Source organism: Macrobrachium rosenbergii, chromosome 55 (genome assembly GCF_040412425.1).
Source record: "Macrobrachium rosenbergii isolate ZJJX-2024 chromosome 55, ASM4041242v1, whole genome shotgun sequence".
NCBI lineage: Eukaryota > Metazoa > Arthropoda > Malacostraca > Decapoda > Palaemonidae > Macrobrachium > Macrobrachium rosenbergii.
This window is the reverse complement of record NC_089795.1, coordinates 65,371,218-65,388,640: the sequence shown is the minus strand read 5'-3', so window position 1 is coordinate 65,388,640 and position 17,423 is coordinate 65,371,218. Positions and strand designations below refer to the sequence as shown.

Genomic DNA, 17,423 nt, shown 5'->3' with positions numbered 1-17,423 from the left:
TGTTTTACCATATGCCCATCCTCCTGCATCCCTGATCCGTTACTGTCACTGGCGGGCTTAGAGGAATGCAGCTGAGAGCCAATTTCCCTTGATAGATATGAAGGGCCTAACAAATTTTAGTCAGGCCTTTTTTTCCCTTAGTAATAATTTAATTTTTCTTCTGTCAAAACAAGACTTGACAAAGAAGGCTTTAAAATTATTTGGATTATGGAAAATTCTGCTTTTGAAACTTTGATGTAGTTTGGAGTTAGACAGGATGATCCTACACCCATAAAACTGGACTACATGACATGGCCAAGCAAGGGGAAACTTTACCAACAAACCTTGCACTCATTGCTGGTTTTCATCTGAAAGGACTGATGGCCCTTAAGTTACTAATGGTAAGGTGTATATTCCAGTTAGTCTTCCAAGGCACCTGCCTCTTCCACTTGTAGTAACCCCCGCCCTTCCCTGGATAGAGAGAACTCATCCTGAATTTATCTTATTTTTTTTATATTAAGAATATAATTCTACAACCTTGGACCTCAGGCACACCTTTGAAGTTGAAATAGCATTAAGAAATTTTGAGGTAACAAAAGCAATAAGAAAAACTTAATTCAGGCAGGATCTAACCTTGTCTTCATTTTGTTTTTTTGGAAATGAGAGCTGGTTAAGGTTCTTAACACTATAAAGTGAACACCAAATATCATCACTAAGACTTGAAAAACCATGTAAAATAGACATTCAACAATTGAAATGTCTTTTGGAAAAAAAACATGGCTTATTGAAGCAACAACCAAAAATCAATTTGAGAGTTTTATTGCAATACTGTACAGTCTATAGATAACTTAAAAGTTAAAATAATGGGACCTGACACAATGAATAGGGTACAAGTAACAATCATATTCCCCAGTAAGGGAGATGAACCAATTGAAAAAATATTACAGTGGTTTCAAATTAAAAGATACAATAATGTGCACAGTTGTGAAATCTATATTCCAAGTGGGAAGAATAAAGAAACCTCTTGAAAAGTAGCAAAAATGAAATATGAAGGATGAAATCTTCCATTGAAAATACAAATTTTGGGTCTAAATACTGTAGTAACACCTCGTATACCTAAGCCCTTATACTGTATACAGCATGTTATGCAAAAATCGCTATAAATATGGGCATACAACAGAAAATGCCATAGCAAACAGATGAGTACTGCGATCAAAACAACACAAATAAATTGGAACCAGCAAAATCCAAGTTTCATAAACTGACTTAAAACGGTGAACCAAGTTTCATAAACTGACTTAAAATCACCATGCATGACCTAAATTGTGCATGATGTATAGACAAAGCATAACGATAGATACCTCGATAGAACTGGGTTGCCCATATGAGAAACTGAACTGGAACTAAAAAAATAAGAGGGTTTAATAAATCCAGCATAAAGCCTGTTCAGAACCTTCATGTAGATTCACATGAATTGCCACCAACTCTAAGAGGACATGAATTAGGTTTGCAGTACACCATGCAACTGAAAAGCTCAAAAGCTAATCCTAAATCAGAAGATTCTAACAGCCATCAGATGGTTTAAAGCAGAATCTTCTAAAGCTTGAAGAGCTAGAGGATAATAAAAACTTGAAAGATCCCTGGGATGTAACATCCACTTATCCCTCCAGGTTTATTACAGAAGTATGCGTACAGTGGACCCCCGTATATTCGCAGTTCCAGATTCGCTGTTTTTCCACCTATTCGGATTTTTCAGGAACGTGATACATTATTGTTTGCAGAAAATTTGCCTACCATTGTATTTTTCTTCATCGAGAAATATTCACTGATTACTGTATTTTTCATAATTTTCGTGACTAAATGCACTTTTTGTGATAAAACTATTAAAATACTCGGGTATAAGCATTTTTAGAGGGCTTTTTTGGTGTTTGAACTATCAAACTAGGCAGTTATAAGCATTTTTAGAGGGCTTTTTTGGTGTTTGAACTATCAAAATAGGCAGTTATAAGCATTTTTAGAGGGGTTTTAAGTATTTGTGGATTTGTTTATCTGAGGGGGTGGGAAAAAGTAAAACTTACACCAATGGATCAAAATTGCAACATGGAATAACTTGCGCAGTAGTATGTACAGTAAAGGGAAGTTAACTATGTTAGGCTCAAGCAGTTAACCTGGTTCTAGCACTTAACCATAAGGCCTAAACCTCGTAATCAGTCGGTAAATCACATGTGGTCAAACATTTGCTGGGATCGCCACTTCTGACTTTTTAACGACAGGTTGTTGATATATAGGGGTTTGTTAAAGGATATTGTGTGGTTCTCTGGGAAAAATTTTGTCCAGTGACCTTAGGTTTTGTGACGCCAGAGCATTTTTCGGCCAAATGGCTATTTTCAAAATGCATCTTTCTCCTTGCTTTTGGTTTTAAGGAGATTTGAACCATGATAAACACATATGGACCTTCGATACAAAGCGGGATTTTGATTTTTTCAATTATTTATTTTCTAGATATGAATTTTTTTTTTTTTTTAATGAAATTTTCCTGAAAAATTACAGAAAAAATTGCCAAAAATCAGAAACTCAAAATATTAAAATCCTATTTTGTTTAATCTACCATGTTTCATGTTATATTTAAAATTTCATTTAGATTGGTCCAATACTGGGAGGAGATGCATTTTAAAGGCTTAAAAACTTATGTTTTGAGAAACGGGCCTTCAAAGTTTTAGTTTACATGAAAAAGTAAAAGGGACTTCAAATCAAAGGTACAATTAATTCTATGGTTTTAATTTTTATTTTTGGGTATTAATTAATGCAAAATGATTATAAATAAGAATATTAATTGATTATTTATGTGCCCAAAGACACATTCTTATAAATTTTGTTCCTGTCCCCCTGTCTGATCTTGCTGCAAGGTATTATTCAGGGTATCACAGTTGCCACTTTTTTTATTAGTGTCTCTGAATCATCCTGTAATGGATCCTGGGAATTACTTTTTTACATTCACAATTTAGGGATGTGATTCAAGTAATTCATCAAGTCTTGCTTCACTTTATTATGATCATTTTATTTTCAGGATCGCCTATAATATCAGCTCCTGGAGCTACTGTTTTCTTTTCTAAAATATTTGCCCCTTTGCAGTGAACAAATAAAAAGCAAAGTTGGTCCTGGTCAGCAGAGATCGCTGCCTGCGCTCGCTTTGATGCCTCTCTCTCCGCGCTCCATTCCTTTTAATTTGAACTCTTTCTTCTACTTCTTGCCTGACTTTTCCACTTGGCTTTTCCGGCATTCTAAAAGCATGAAGGAAACTCTCTTGGACCTTTTAGGCACGTGTGAAAAACTAAAACAAAGAAAATACAGAGTCGCTGGGAGGCTAGCGAAAGATGAAAACGTGTCCTTCTAGCTTGAAGTTTATTCGCTACAATTGGCGCTATGGTATGACGTGGTGCGCTTGTCATGGCTAGGAATAACTAAAAAGGTGCCGAATATATTATTGATTATTTATGTGCAATTCTCAAAGGATATTTTTGCAATTTTCAGCAAAAACTATACCAGTCCCCATTTGATCTTACTGCAAGGTTTTATGGGTATATAGTTATTGTTACATTTTATTAGTGAAATACGGAAATTTTAGCATAATATTTCGTGGACACATTCTTGATCCCTGGAATAGCTATAGAATTTTGCCAGCAAATCGACTTTCAAAAGATTGGTTTTTTTAGGCGGCCGATCCTCTTTGGCAAGTATTGACAATATCTATTCAGCCACACACAACTTAGAAAATGTGGCCATTCAAGAGGGGTATTTAGTGGTTACCCATTTACCATAGTGATAAATATCATCACTGAATTAGTCAGTGATGTAAGAAATAATGTTTATGTTGATGATTCAGCAGTTTATTGCCCATAGTCCAATCTCCATCTTTCTCAGAGAAGGCTGAAGCTTGCCATTTCATAAATAGAGTCAGTGGGCATCATGTGTTGGCTTTCAGCTCTCCATTGAAAAAAATTAAAGATATATTTTGTAAGATTATTTAATGGAGGTATAATTATCAAGTGAAGTTGAAAATGAGAGTATTGCTATTGCCCTTTGTGCAGCTGTGGAAGCTTTAGGCTTGATTTTTTTCTCATTTAAATTTGAAAAATCACTGAGCTTAAGTGACTGGAAAACGCAATATTACTTAACAGTTGCCAAGGAAACTTTTTCATACTAATTGGGTTGCTGACAGATAAAACAGCAAATGCATGGCGAAAACTGTAGTCCTTCTACCCAGAATAGATTGTATTGCACAATTGGCTAATGGTATGATGTGTAATAAAATGGTACACTGAGGAAGTGAACAAAAATGAGTTGAATGGGATATTATTTATCATTAGATATTTCATTTAAAAAAGCCCACTGTTGAAGTAATTTAAACTATACCAGATCAAACTGGTCACTCCATTTCTACCCATGGATATTTAACAATAACTTCATAACTATGCCCCAACTACCACATGCAGAAAAATGCAGATCACCACAAGGAGTTATAAACATTGTAGATGAATGTCAAGTTTTGGGAACAAATTGACTAAGGACAATTTGCCATAATCTAAAATTCAGTAGCCAGGTTTTTAGAGAATGCTATCTGCCAAATAATTTTTAAAATTTACTATTAAAGACAAACTATTTGCACCACCACTATGAGAAACAGCTGTTTTCACTCTCTTTAATAATAATAATAATAATAATAATAATAATTAATAAGGGGATCTTGATCGGTGCTGAATTGAGTGATTGGCTGCCCGCATGTACCGGCGGAGCCTATTTTCCCAGGTCAATGTGCGAAGCGCGCTTAGTGCTGGGGATGAAATGGAAGAATTTCATCCTGATGTCGATTTTGATTCGCACGCTCGCTTATGGGGATCGCCGCAGTGTCTCCTGGGCTGGAGCGTGGTGAGGAGAAATATTTCCGTGTAATGTTGAGGGTTGGTTTCTCCTTCCTCAATGTGCAATGCTTCCAAGAGGCGAGGCAGCGTGGTCAGTGTAGTTCGGCCAATTATTTCGATGTTCGTGGATTATGCTTTTTTTCTTTCTATTCTGCTGGGTGGACGGTCCTGGCACAGATTAAAGATAGCCTCTCTTTGGGTGGCAGGAATCCTCTTGGAGAAACGTGCGGTGTATTGCACCGGCGTAAGAACCGAGGCATCCTCAGACGGGCATGAGTACAGCACTGTATACCATGCGTTGGTTTTCTGGCAAGGGGTCCTGCTGAGGCGGGGCTGGGAGGTTACGATAATCAGGCTGCCTCGCCTTTTTTGCTCTTATAATAAATAACCAGATGTATATTCTTGTTGGAGTCAACAGGGCTGACATTATTTTCAATGATGTTTTTGAGGGCGCGTCGCTTCTTTATATTTATGGTGAAATTGTCCTTTATAGAAGAGCTCAATGCGTTCAGGGACATCGGGTGAGGTTCCTGACGGTACCATCTACTCGATGTTCGCTTGATAGACTCTCCTATATCCCGGTTTGGGTGTCCATTGCTGACGAGGGTCTGGGCTACACGGAACAACACACACGGAGTAATAGAACATGTAGCCCAGACCCTCGTCGACAATGGACACCCAAACCGGGATATAGAAGAGTCTATCAAGGCGAACATCGATAGATGGTACCATCAGGAACCTCGCCCCAATGCCCTGAACGCATAGAGCTCTTCTACCAGGCTGTGAGACACTTCAAATACCTGCTGGAGGGGACTGGAATTCATGTCCACAGATCACAAATCCTTGGGCATGCATTTGCAAAGCAGGAGATGATGGACCAGGCGGCAACAGCGACACCTGACCGCCATCTCCAAATTGGCTGCACCATCAATCTGCAGTCCCCTGACAGGGAAGAACCAAGCAGCCATGCCCTGTCATGGTAGAGATCACCCTTCCACCGGCATTGACTAACGAAGACCTGGCAAGAGAACAGGCAGACCAAGTGAAGGGGCAGACTACAGACGACAGTGACGGCTCTAAGTGGGAATGACGTGTTCTTAGCAAAACTCAAACACAACCTCTCTGTGACCCTAGTGCCCGCCTGAGGAGGAAGCAGGTGTTCATGAGTCCATGGTCTCTCCCATCCATCAGGGTGCACAACACACGCCTCATGACTGACAAGTCTGTTCAGGCATGGCATCAAGTGACGTCCCAGTGGCAAGGAGCTGCATCCCCTGCCAGCAGAGCAGCATCCCGGCACACTACAGTCCAGGGTCGGCGATTTCCCCAGCCTGCGCCAGTGTTTCGGCCACATCCACATGGACGTCAGCCCGCCTCTTCCGCAGTCAGGAGGCAGATACTTCCTAACGATCATAGACCGCTCCACCTGCTGGCCCAAGGCAACCTCATGGAGAGGCATCAACAGGCCATGCGCAGAGGCCCCTCCAGTTGGATCACCTGCTTGTGCCATGACAGCATCACCACAGACAGGGGATCCAGCTCTTGTCAGAGCTCTGGGTCCTTGGCACACCTGATGGGTACAACTACACAGCACAACGGCTTACAACCCCGCAGTGAAGGGCATGGTCGAGAGGGCTAACACCTCTAAGGCAGCAGTTCTCATGGCACGTTGCATCGATGAGAGGTGGAAGCAAAAAACAGTTACCCTGGGTCCTGCTGGGTCTCCACACCACACTGAAGGCAATCGGCAACGCCTCCCTTGAGAAAGGCAATGGGGAGACACTGGCCGTTCCTGGGGAATTCTTCCCGCCATTGGCCGATGGCACAGACAACCCCCTCCTGAGGTTGAGGAAACTTGCACAGAAGTTCACGCCCTGCCATAAGACCTTCACCGACAGAACCACCACCTACAGCCCATCCACCTTAGACTCATGCTACCGGCGTGTCGCCAGGGGGACGCCTGGCAGCCTTCAACCAGACCTGCCAGGGGACCCCACCAGTCATGAAGCGGGCCACCAAGGCATACCTCCTGACATCCATGGGCGGGAAGACTGGGTGTCACTGGGTCCGATAGATTGAAACCGGCATCCCCTGTTGACAGTGAAGTACGTGAGGTCAGGTAGGTGCCCCAGAGTTCCACCCAGTACCTCCCCACAGAGACACACCTACCTCGGGCATTAAAGCAGGGTCTGGGGGGCAGCCTAGGGACACATCGAGCCAACTCCAGATGTCGGTTCCGCCTCATGCCCAGTTCTCCAAAAGTAGGGCCAACTTCAACTGCCACAGCATTCGGGCAGATTAATGTTTCATCCAAGAATTGCCCTCTAATTATTGTCTTGGTGGGGGAGATGGTAAGGGCGCCAAACGCTTCCATTCTTGTGTCGCATTCTTCTGCTACTACATTAATCATGTCATATATGCCAGCTGCCTAAAATATTACAGAGATCTAATTACTTTAAAGAAGAGGTTTATCTCATGAAATACACATCTCCTGCATCAAATAAATTTCAATCAAAATACAAATAATAACCCAAATCAAAACTCATTTACTAAAAAACTAATCATCTATTGAATTTACATAACATGATACCCAAATTTACCTACAAAGAAATAAATCCGTCACACCATGGACACTAAAAGGGGAAACTATGCACATATTTATCATATCTTTTCAAAGAAATATATGTCCAACACAGAAATGTACCATCAATATGTTATGGAACACATAAGACGAAGGTAATCCTTTCATAATCTAACAGATGGATCCAAAATGAAGGTGGAGTGGCTCATCAGCCTATTCAAGTGATAAAACTATCCAAATGGGCTCTCCTCCTCAATATCATAGTATTTACAGCAGAATTAACAGCCATACAATTGGCTCTCAAGATAACAAAAAGGAATTCTTCAGCACTCATATTGAGCGACTCCGAGAAGTGCACTGAAGCATAATAGGATCATTTGTGAATCAAATAATCACCTTGTCCAAAATATACAATGGGAAACATCAGTTAATTACAAACGGCCTTTCAAATTCAAATTTGTTGGATCCCAGCCCATGTAGGCATTGGAGGGTAATGAGAAAGCAGATAAAGCTGCAAATTGGCTGTACAACCCCCAACTACTATGAAAGCACCCATATCAGACTGGCTAGCATCAGTTAAACCCTTAATTTATAGGGATTGGCAAAATGATTGGACAAATATACCCCCACAAAACAAGCTAAAACAAATTAAGAACGAAGTTAAAAATGGCATTCTTCTACCCAAAAGCAAAGAATCAATGAGGTTATTTTAACAAGACTCAGAATAGGACACTCCAGACTCACATACATGGTCATCTGATGTCAACCGCACACAAACCAATAACTTGTGAAAGATGTAAACATCCTCAGTAATAATCAAACACATCTTGGATTGACTGTCCCAGATGGCATCATGAAGAAAGACTTATTTACAAAAATAAATCAATAAAGGATATCAGCAGAAGGTAATAACTTTTCAATTAATAATATCATTCTTTCCCTAAACAAAATAAATTGATAAGTAAATATAATCTTCCCTTTTTTTTTTTTTTTTTCGATTGTTTTTTCTAACTCCCCTTTGTTATTATTTATTTATTTAGTTAACTACTTAATTTTTTATGTAATTTTCCCCATTTTTCCCAGCCCGAGAAGAACCTTTAAAAGAGTTCAGAGGTCTGGTTAAACAAATCATTTATAACTAACTAGTAGTTATTATTTCAGATTCTTTATATATCTCATTGTATGCATCATTGCATGGCTTGTCCGCCGATACATCTACCTTTTACATGTTCTGTAACGCACAGTATATGTCTTTTATGCCTGTTAACAAACACAACCTCTGTATGGGATGCAACGGGGCTCTCAGGTCACCTGCTAAGCACTTTCCGTCCGTTTCCACATTCAACACCTGTCGAGAATAATAAGGACTGGGTCTTTCACTTGATATTTTCTTGAACCTCACAGCGGTTGTGGATTAGTGACTTGGCCTATGTGCTGATTTCTGTGGAACATATATACACATTACTCACGGAAGTTTCACCTATTTGCAGTATTTTTCAAAGACAAATATTCACAAATTACTGTATTTTCATATCAATTTCGTGACTAAATGCACTTTTGTGATAAAACTATTAAAATATTGAGGGAGCAAGCATTTTAGAAGGGCTTTTTGGTGAACTATCAAAATGGGCAGTTGTAAGCATTTTTAGAGGGGTTTTCAGTATTCACGGATTTGAGCTATTCGCAGGGGCTAGTGGTACACATACCCCCCCGAATACCAGAGGTCAGCTGTACATTTTTATATCTTGAGAGAATTTAGTATAAAACTCTGTTTCTTTAAGTATATTGTGGTATGTGTTAATCATAGTTTGTTAGGATGATTTATTTGACTAATTTCCATATTTCTTTGTTTTTAAAATTAGAGTTACCTTCGAGAATTGCTTCGATTGATGACACCTCGTTTCTTCAATCACATGGCGAATCAGCAGGATGGCATGGATTTGTTATTCTGTCATCGATGGATACTTCTGTATGTATACGCAGACTCTATATTTTCCTAATTTCTTGTAAAACTTTGATCTTTTTGTTATTTGATAAGCCTGTAGTACATTGTTCTTATTTAGATTCCTTCCATGTAAGAATACAATAAGAATACAGTATGTGGTAAGCATATTTGAAAAAAGTAGCTCATTTTTGGTAAATAAAAAATTCTGAAAGTGGTAAATGGCAATCTTGTCTAGAAGATGAATCTCACAGAGGACTGCAGACCACTTATTCTCTTCGTAAGTACCTGTCTTGATGCATGGGTATTTACTGTCTCAGTGAGAGAAATACCTTGTTGAAGTTACATGACTCTACCATAGAGTATAATTCTATGTATTGACATGTGATGGATGAGAGGACTCTTAAACAGGGAAGATCTCATTTCCCAAATCTAAATACAGTGGCACCTCAACTTACGGACAGTATGGGCGTCTGACCCTTCTGCTAAGTAACAAAATCCGCTAAGTAACAAAGGCTGGCCATGACTTATATGATCAAGTACCATGGGGCCAACTTGCATAGCTTATATTGTAGCATAGTTCCATATATAGCATTTCACAGCCTCTCCTAACAAATATTTTATAATTATCATTGTTTGAAATACTGAATTACTTATCATTACCTTTCTATTCAAGTTGAAAGTGGTGAACTACCTCTAACCCTTCATCCTGACTTCATAACAATGAATAATGAAGTGAAAAACTTTTTGATCATAGAGATAATCACTAATTGCCATTCTCCATGAGAGCCAATAGACTGAGTTAAGAAATCTATATATATAAGAATGGATGTATGTATGTATGTTTGTGTGTGTGTGTGTGTGTGTGTATGTTCCAGGATAACTCTGAAATACATTGAGCAATTTCAACCAAACTTGGCTTACATATGACTTACTATCTAGAAAAGAATACTGTGGGGGTAAGACACTACACCGAAGGGTACCAAAGGGGGTGGGAGTGGGAAGGGCTTCCCTGAAACAGGACTGGTTCTGCCCCATAGACTTAGTAACTAAATAAACTCTACAGGTTCAGCATACCTTGCAGTTGTGCTTTCGCTGAGATGAATAGTGACAGTCTTGGTGCCCTTTAAGTACAAGTTCAGCTAGGCAATGTAATTGAAGCAACTATCTCAACACAGAGAGAGAGAGAGAGAGAGAGAGAGAGAGAGAGAGAGAGAGAGAGAGAGAGAGAGAGAGAGAGATTATCAGTTGTCATTCAGTTTTCCTGGGCAGTGCCTATATTTACAAAATTTCCTCCAGCAATAGACCTACTTCAAAAACAACTTGCAATAAAACATAAAACATTAACATTTACACTATGCAATAAAGACAGATGGAACCATTCTTCAGTAGGCATGGGATTTGCAGCCACATCAACCAACAAAACATACTACTTTTCCTTGTCTAGCAATACTTCTGTTTTCACAGCTATAGGATCATCCATCAAAATTATTAATGATAGACAATCACATAAATTGATCTATCACCAGTGGGTGATAGATCACTCAGTAGACCTCTCAGCCAGGTATATCCCAGGCAAGAGGAATGTAGTGGCTGACAAGCTAAGTCATCAGGGTCAGGTCTTAGGGACAGAGTGGTCTCTGCATCAGGAGAGAGCAGACAGGCTCTTCCAACTGTGGGGAAGGCACATGATAGACCTGTTTGCTACAAGGTTCAACAGGAAGCTAGAGGTTTATTGTTCGGTGGTTCCAGACTCCTTTGCTGTGGCAGAGGATGCCCTTCAACATCCTTGGTACAATCTGGAAGTTTACGCTTTTCCCCCATTTTGCCTGATCCGTCAAGTCTTGAGCAGGGTAATGATTTCCAAGAATCTCAGGGTGACCCTAGTAGCTCCTATGCAGAGTTGTTCCCAGATGTGTCAACCCTTTTGTCAGCAGTTCCGAGAGAAATTCCTCCATGGCACAATCTTTTCTGCCAACCTCGCATCAAGAGATTTCACCAATCGGTAGGATCCCTCTCTTCACGGTTGGAGACTATCCAGTATCTCCTGTGGACGAGAGGCTTTTCTTGCAGAGCAGCAGCAGAGATGTCTGGCTATCTCAGAAGATCTTCCTCAGCTGTGTAGCAGGGAAAATGGCCGTCTGCTGTGATTGGTGTCGTCAATGGGGTTTCTCTCTGGTTAGAGCTTCTGTTCAGCAGGTAGCTGACTTCCTTATTTTTCTCCTTAGGGAGAAATGCCTTTGTGTATCTACCATCAAAGGCTACAGTGCTGCTTTGGATATGGTCCTACGTTTGAAAGATGTAAACCTGTCTTCTTCATGGGAAATCTCAATGCTGCTCAGAAGTTTTAAGCAATTTTGTTCTCCTAGAGAACTTAAACCACCTAATTGGGACCTGACTTGTGGTACAGTACTAAGCAGTCTCACTTTTGCTCCATATGAACCTTTATGACGATCAGACAGGAACTTGACCCTCAAGACGGTCTTTTTACTGCCCTTGGCATCATTGAAGAGAATGGGTGAACTTCATGGTCTCTCTTTTAGCATTAAACACACAAGGGTTGGGTGTCCGTAGCCTTCGAATTTGTAGCAAAGATTCAAAATCCCTCAGCTCATGGTGACAGATTTGAGTCCTTCTCAATACCTTCCCTGGGAGATTTTGTTGATAACGATCTGAATGAATTGCTATTACAGTATGTCCTGTCAGAGCACTGCTTAGTTACCTTAAAAGTACCTGTCACCTCAGACCTGGGTGTTGAAGACTTTATGTTAGCATAGGCTGGAACAAGAAAGAAGTGTCCAAGAATACCGTCTCTTTTTGGCCCTGTGAGGTCATCAGACATGCTTATAGTTCTTCTTCAGCCTCTAATGCTGACACAGTGGACAGTTTGTATCGTACCTAAGCTGATGGTATTAAAGTGAGAATGAATAAGATGACTGTTCTCTTTTTCTTTTCTCTTTCCCTTGGCAGTGAGAAAGATTAGTCCATCATGTGCTGGAACAGGTTAGATAACAGGTGAATGAGTGGTCATTCTGTTTAAGTATATGTTATTCATACATGAATTAAATACTTTCAGAAACTAGTCCTTCTCTCTAACAAGGGGGAGAGAACAATAACAGACATAGTTGGTGGCTAACTTAGGTTTGTTGTCTGAACAGATATTGCTTTTTAACTTACACTTATACAGTGTCTCTTCACTTTGTGTATTACCCCAGTAATGTACTAGTCTGACTGTTTGATAAACAATTTATATAGCAGATCAGAGGCTTACGTCTCTTTCCTTTGCCTTCCGTTAGCCAGGAAGTGGGACCAGGTGTCTCCCACCAAAAATGAGTCTATCCTTATGTTAAGACCCAGGTTTGTTCTACATATGAACACATGACAAATTTTTAATTAATTTGCATTTTTCATAGCTAACAAACCTGCGGTCTTAACGTATACTGCCCACCTCTGCCTCCCCTCAATCTGGTTACCTGGGCTGGGGAGAAACTGAATGTGTCAAGGCATCATGGGTGGGAGGAGGTCAACGGATACCTCTTTTCTCGTTGGCCGAACCCTGTTGCCACCAATTCCTTGTTCAATAATTTTATATATTTTTACCCGTTTCCAGCTGGTGCTAGAAGAATTTATCCTTACTTTAAGACCGCATGTTTGCTAGCTATGAAAAATACAAATTAATTTAAAATTTTTCATATTTTCACTTCACAAATTATTTGAAGATAGTAAAAATGTAGTCATATGTTGGATTTCTGCCTATGTAAGCATTAGGAGAAATGAAGAAGCTGGCAAAGCAGCCAAAGCTGCAACTGTTATGATAAGAGCACATGTAGATATTCCTATTAGTGATTTTCTAACATCTCCAAACTTATTGTACTGACATAAATGACGTATATGGAACAGTGAGCATTATAGTAGCAAATGAAAACATATGAAGCCCAATGTTCAAATATGGAATTCATCATACGAAAAGGAATGGCACACAGTTAATTTTGACTTGTTTTAGAATTGGTCACTCATTTGAGGTATTGTATTTGATGTATAGCCCAAGTACAATACCTGTATGTAATCACTGTAGAGTAAAATTTTTTCTGCATAGACAAATGTCAAGTTTTGGAAGTAAGTAAAGAAGGTTTGTCAAGTTCTCCGTCATTATCAATCAACCCAATTATAGCAATTTTAAAAAGTTTTAATTCAATAAAATATAAACTTTTATCATTAATAGACAAATCCCTTTGGCCAGCCCCATGAGGGGTGAATTCAAATAAGCTCAAGTGGCCTAGATAAACTACAGTACTTGATAATAATAACACACAATACCGTGATTCAGCTAACCACGGAGGACGAGAGGGAAATTTTGCATACACCAACTTGCCTTTACTGCTTTATCATCTCTTTCCTCCATAGTGGAATGACTTGTCTGGTTTTTGTGCATGACACCTGAATACACTTAGATTGTGTTTGTATTGGAAAAATTGCATAATGTCTAGTTCTGGATCATTATTTCTAACCCAGTCACTTGTAATTGTTTCTGGCATTTCACTCTTTCATGTAATAGTAGTTTCACTGCTAGTGGTATTGCCATTCAGTGTATAGTACAGTACTACCATAATTACCTTAGTTAAGAAGTCTTTTCTTTAGGTGTTAAAGTAATATGCCAAGATGACCTGTTGTTGTTCATTGCCAAAGAATTGGTAATTCTTGTGATTAACTGACTTGAAATATCCTCAGCTATATGGCAGTTACTGATCAGTCTCCTTAACACTCAAGTAGTGTGCTTGTTTTATGTCCCAAACTTGTTAACCCTGGAAAATATTTCTTTCCAGAGTTAGACTGAGGCGTATAATCGTGCCCTTTCTAGGCTTATTAAGATGTTGTTGTATTATACTCTTACACCTCATAATTGAATGTTGTTGTGTTGTATTATACTCTTACACCTCATAATTGAATTTTTTTTTTTTTTTCTTTTTTTTTGAAGGGACAGCAGGAGTACAGTAATTTTGTCTTTTGTTGTCAATGTACCCTTCTCTTGTTATGCTGTTTCCTCTTTTATTGACCCAATAAAGAACTTATTTGGTACAGTAAATTTTAGGTTGAAGAAAATTGCAGAAAGTTACACAACTGAATAAAGTATCAGTTACAGTATAGTATATGTTTTTAAAAATATGCTGAACAAATTTTTAGGTATTTGCTTTATTCTGGCAGAAATATTGGTATCTAGTGAAAGCTGTAAATTTTTCATTATTGACATGTCTCTTGCTGGAAGATATCATTGTTGTTAAGCAGTTGGAAAATACCACAGACACATTTCTCCTCACCTAAAGGCTTTTTTCTTAATTGGAAATTAAAACTTGAATTGTATTAAAGTTCAAGAAGTTGAAAAGCTAGTTAGGAAACCAGCAGGAAATAAAAGCATTGCAGTTGTGGTTCAAAGAGACAGTATCTGTACTGCTAGGAGCTCTCAGTAGTACCTCACATTATTGTGCTCAAGGCCTACTGCAAGTGGTACTCCTTAGGCATTTACAAGGAGAGAGGATAATATACAGCACATTACTCCTGCATCCAGTGATGTATTTTTGTGCATGTTATATGTCTTAATGCAGTGTTGTAATTTTTATGCTTTGTTTTCTTATAACTAGTAATTTCCTATGTAGTAAAATTTTGGAATTTATGCTATCTACTTCTTTTCCAGGTGTTTTAAAAGAGAATTTCCTGAAGATGAAGCCTTGGCAATGTGGGAAGCGTGCTGGAGTAACTATCAGACAGATTATTTCCATTTATTCTTGGTTGTGGCAATTGTTAGCATATATGGAAATGATGTTGTAGATCAAAATTTGCGACCTGATGAGACATTATTGTACTTCACATCTTTGGCAAATCACATGGATGGACTGTTGGTTTTAAAGAAGGCAAGTAATTTTATTTTGTGTGTGTGTGTGAGTGAAGGAGGAGTTATGAGAAAATAAAAAGATCAATTTAAAGAAGGATATCTGAATTTCATAATTAAAGATTACTATAAAACATATTTTAGATGTTCAGTTTCATTTGCAAGAAATAGCTCCATTCTGTGCAATAGGCAACAGACAGTGCTAGTTGCCCTATTCCACACACCCAGGTTATGAAGATGAAATGAAAAATAATTATGACTTATTGAGACCAATTTTAAAAATAGTAATTTTAAACTTTGAGACTTAATTTTTAGCTTTATTTCAGGGGGTTGCTTCAAATGTGTAATAAAAATCACAGTGTGTGTGTGTGTTTGTGGGGCACACTGCATAGAAAAAGGATATGTATCACCCATCAAAAAACAAGTTTAGATGTAGGAAAAACCTATTTTTTGTAGCTGCTGTGAGTCCTCAAAGGGTTACACTCTCATAGTCCCTTGAGGGCTCTATAAGACAGACCAACCAATTACAAAGAATTCTCTTACACTGTAGTTGGTCTCGACCAAAATAGTGCTGTTGGCACAGTGATAAAGTATAAGGACTCAGGATGGGAGGACTGCCACTTCTGTCCCACAATGAACGCCTTGGTTTTCTTGACACCTCACTATCACAGATGTGACAACAGCATGTATGTCGGCTGTCTTCATTACGCCAGGTCTGTGCAAGATAATGTTCACCCCATTCCCATGCCTTTTTATTAAGGAAAGTGGGTGGTTTTGAGGACTCATAGCAGCTACCAAAAATAGGTTTTGATGTAGGAAAAACCTATTTTTTGATAGTATAACTTAGTGTTCATCTTCAAATGAGCTTACAAAAGAAACCGACAGGTAACGAAATGGCATAGCTCCTAATAAATAAAATCCCACAAACCAGATCAGTTTTTAGTCCAAAGTACAGTCACAGGTTACTAACCATTTTCTTTATTCCAGATACCCATTAGGGTTTGGCAATAAAGAACAGTAAACAACACACAAACCAATATATGTATTATTCTTTGTGGTTTGAAGTGACTTGCCTAATTATGTTGGGTCTGGCTGCAGGATTATTGTGCCTTCCCAGCAATATCTCAGCATGACCACCACTCTCACAGCGATAGTGTTTCAGGAATTTTTTATTCAACGTAAAGTCACAGGTTATCAACCATTTTCTTTATTCCAGATACCCATTAATTTGAGCTCTTGCATAAAGGAACTATCATGTTTTAAATGTAAATTGCTTCCTCATTATTTTAAAAATGGCTGAATGTGATTAGTACTTTAGAAAGAATTTTCAGATAGCTTCTATCTCTAAATTTCATAAACCATTATTTGACAGTCTGCACCAAGATGAATTTTATTGTATAACTAATTGTATCTACAATGTATTATTCAAGTAGAACTGTAGCAAACGCTAGCTAACTATGAAGTTTGAATTATTTGACTTACAAAGTTGGATAAAGAAAACTTGTGGGGAAAGAAATGGCAGTAATTATTCTAAATTTTCCTGTAAGTTGTACTGTATATGCTCTTTGTAGATCTTGGGATAAGTGGTCACTGTGAAACTAAGTTTTCTCCTTTTTTATAGGCTCGAGGACTCTTGCATCAGTACCGTAGCATGAGCCATCTACCGTGCACACTAGTAGGACTCTGTGAACTCTGTGGTCCTGGTATGTGGGATTCAGGTCATGTTCCTGTTGTGGCATGCATTGGCCATGAAGGAGATGCCCCTTGCCCACTCAATCAACAGTCTTCTTCCAGCACAAATAACAACCCTAGCACAGCCTCCTGACACACTACAAGGAAGGTGCTTCATCAGCTTGTCTTGTGCAAGTGAGCGGATACTTGGCAGCAATTACGATGAAAATGAAAAAAGCAAAAAGCAAGAAAACAAATATATCTATTGTAGCCGTATGATTCAGTGTTTCCAGAAGGGATGGAAGAAAAATAACAAGCCTTAACAGTGACCAAATCACAGTTATCTACAATGAAAGATAATAAAAATACAATTTATGATGGTAATTGTGTTATTCACTGTCTGGGAATGTCAGTAAAATATTTTTTAATTCTGAAAATATTGTTGGA

General features: G+C 38.7%; 1 protein-coding gene across 1 annotated transcript in view; it reads left to right on the top strand.

Moving 5' to 3' along the window:
- Positions 1-17,423, top strand: part of LOC136835351 (TBC1 domain family member 16-like) — a 116,555-nt gene that overhangs the window by 98,058 nt on the left and 1,074 nt on the right. The window contains exons 12-14 of the mRNA XM_067098735.1: positions 9,342-9,448; positions 15,111-15,327; positions 16,927-17,423. The exon at positions 16,927-17,423 is cut by the window's right edge and continues 1,074 nt beyond it. Coding sequence (XP_066954836.1) covers positions 9,342-9,448; positions 15,111-15,327; positions 16,927-17,130 — 528 coding nt within the window. The 3' untranslated portion in view covers positions 17,131-17,423. The remainder of the gene's footprint in view (positions 1-9,341; positions 9,449-15,110; positions 15,328-16,926) is intronic.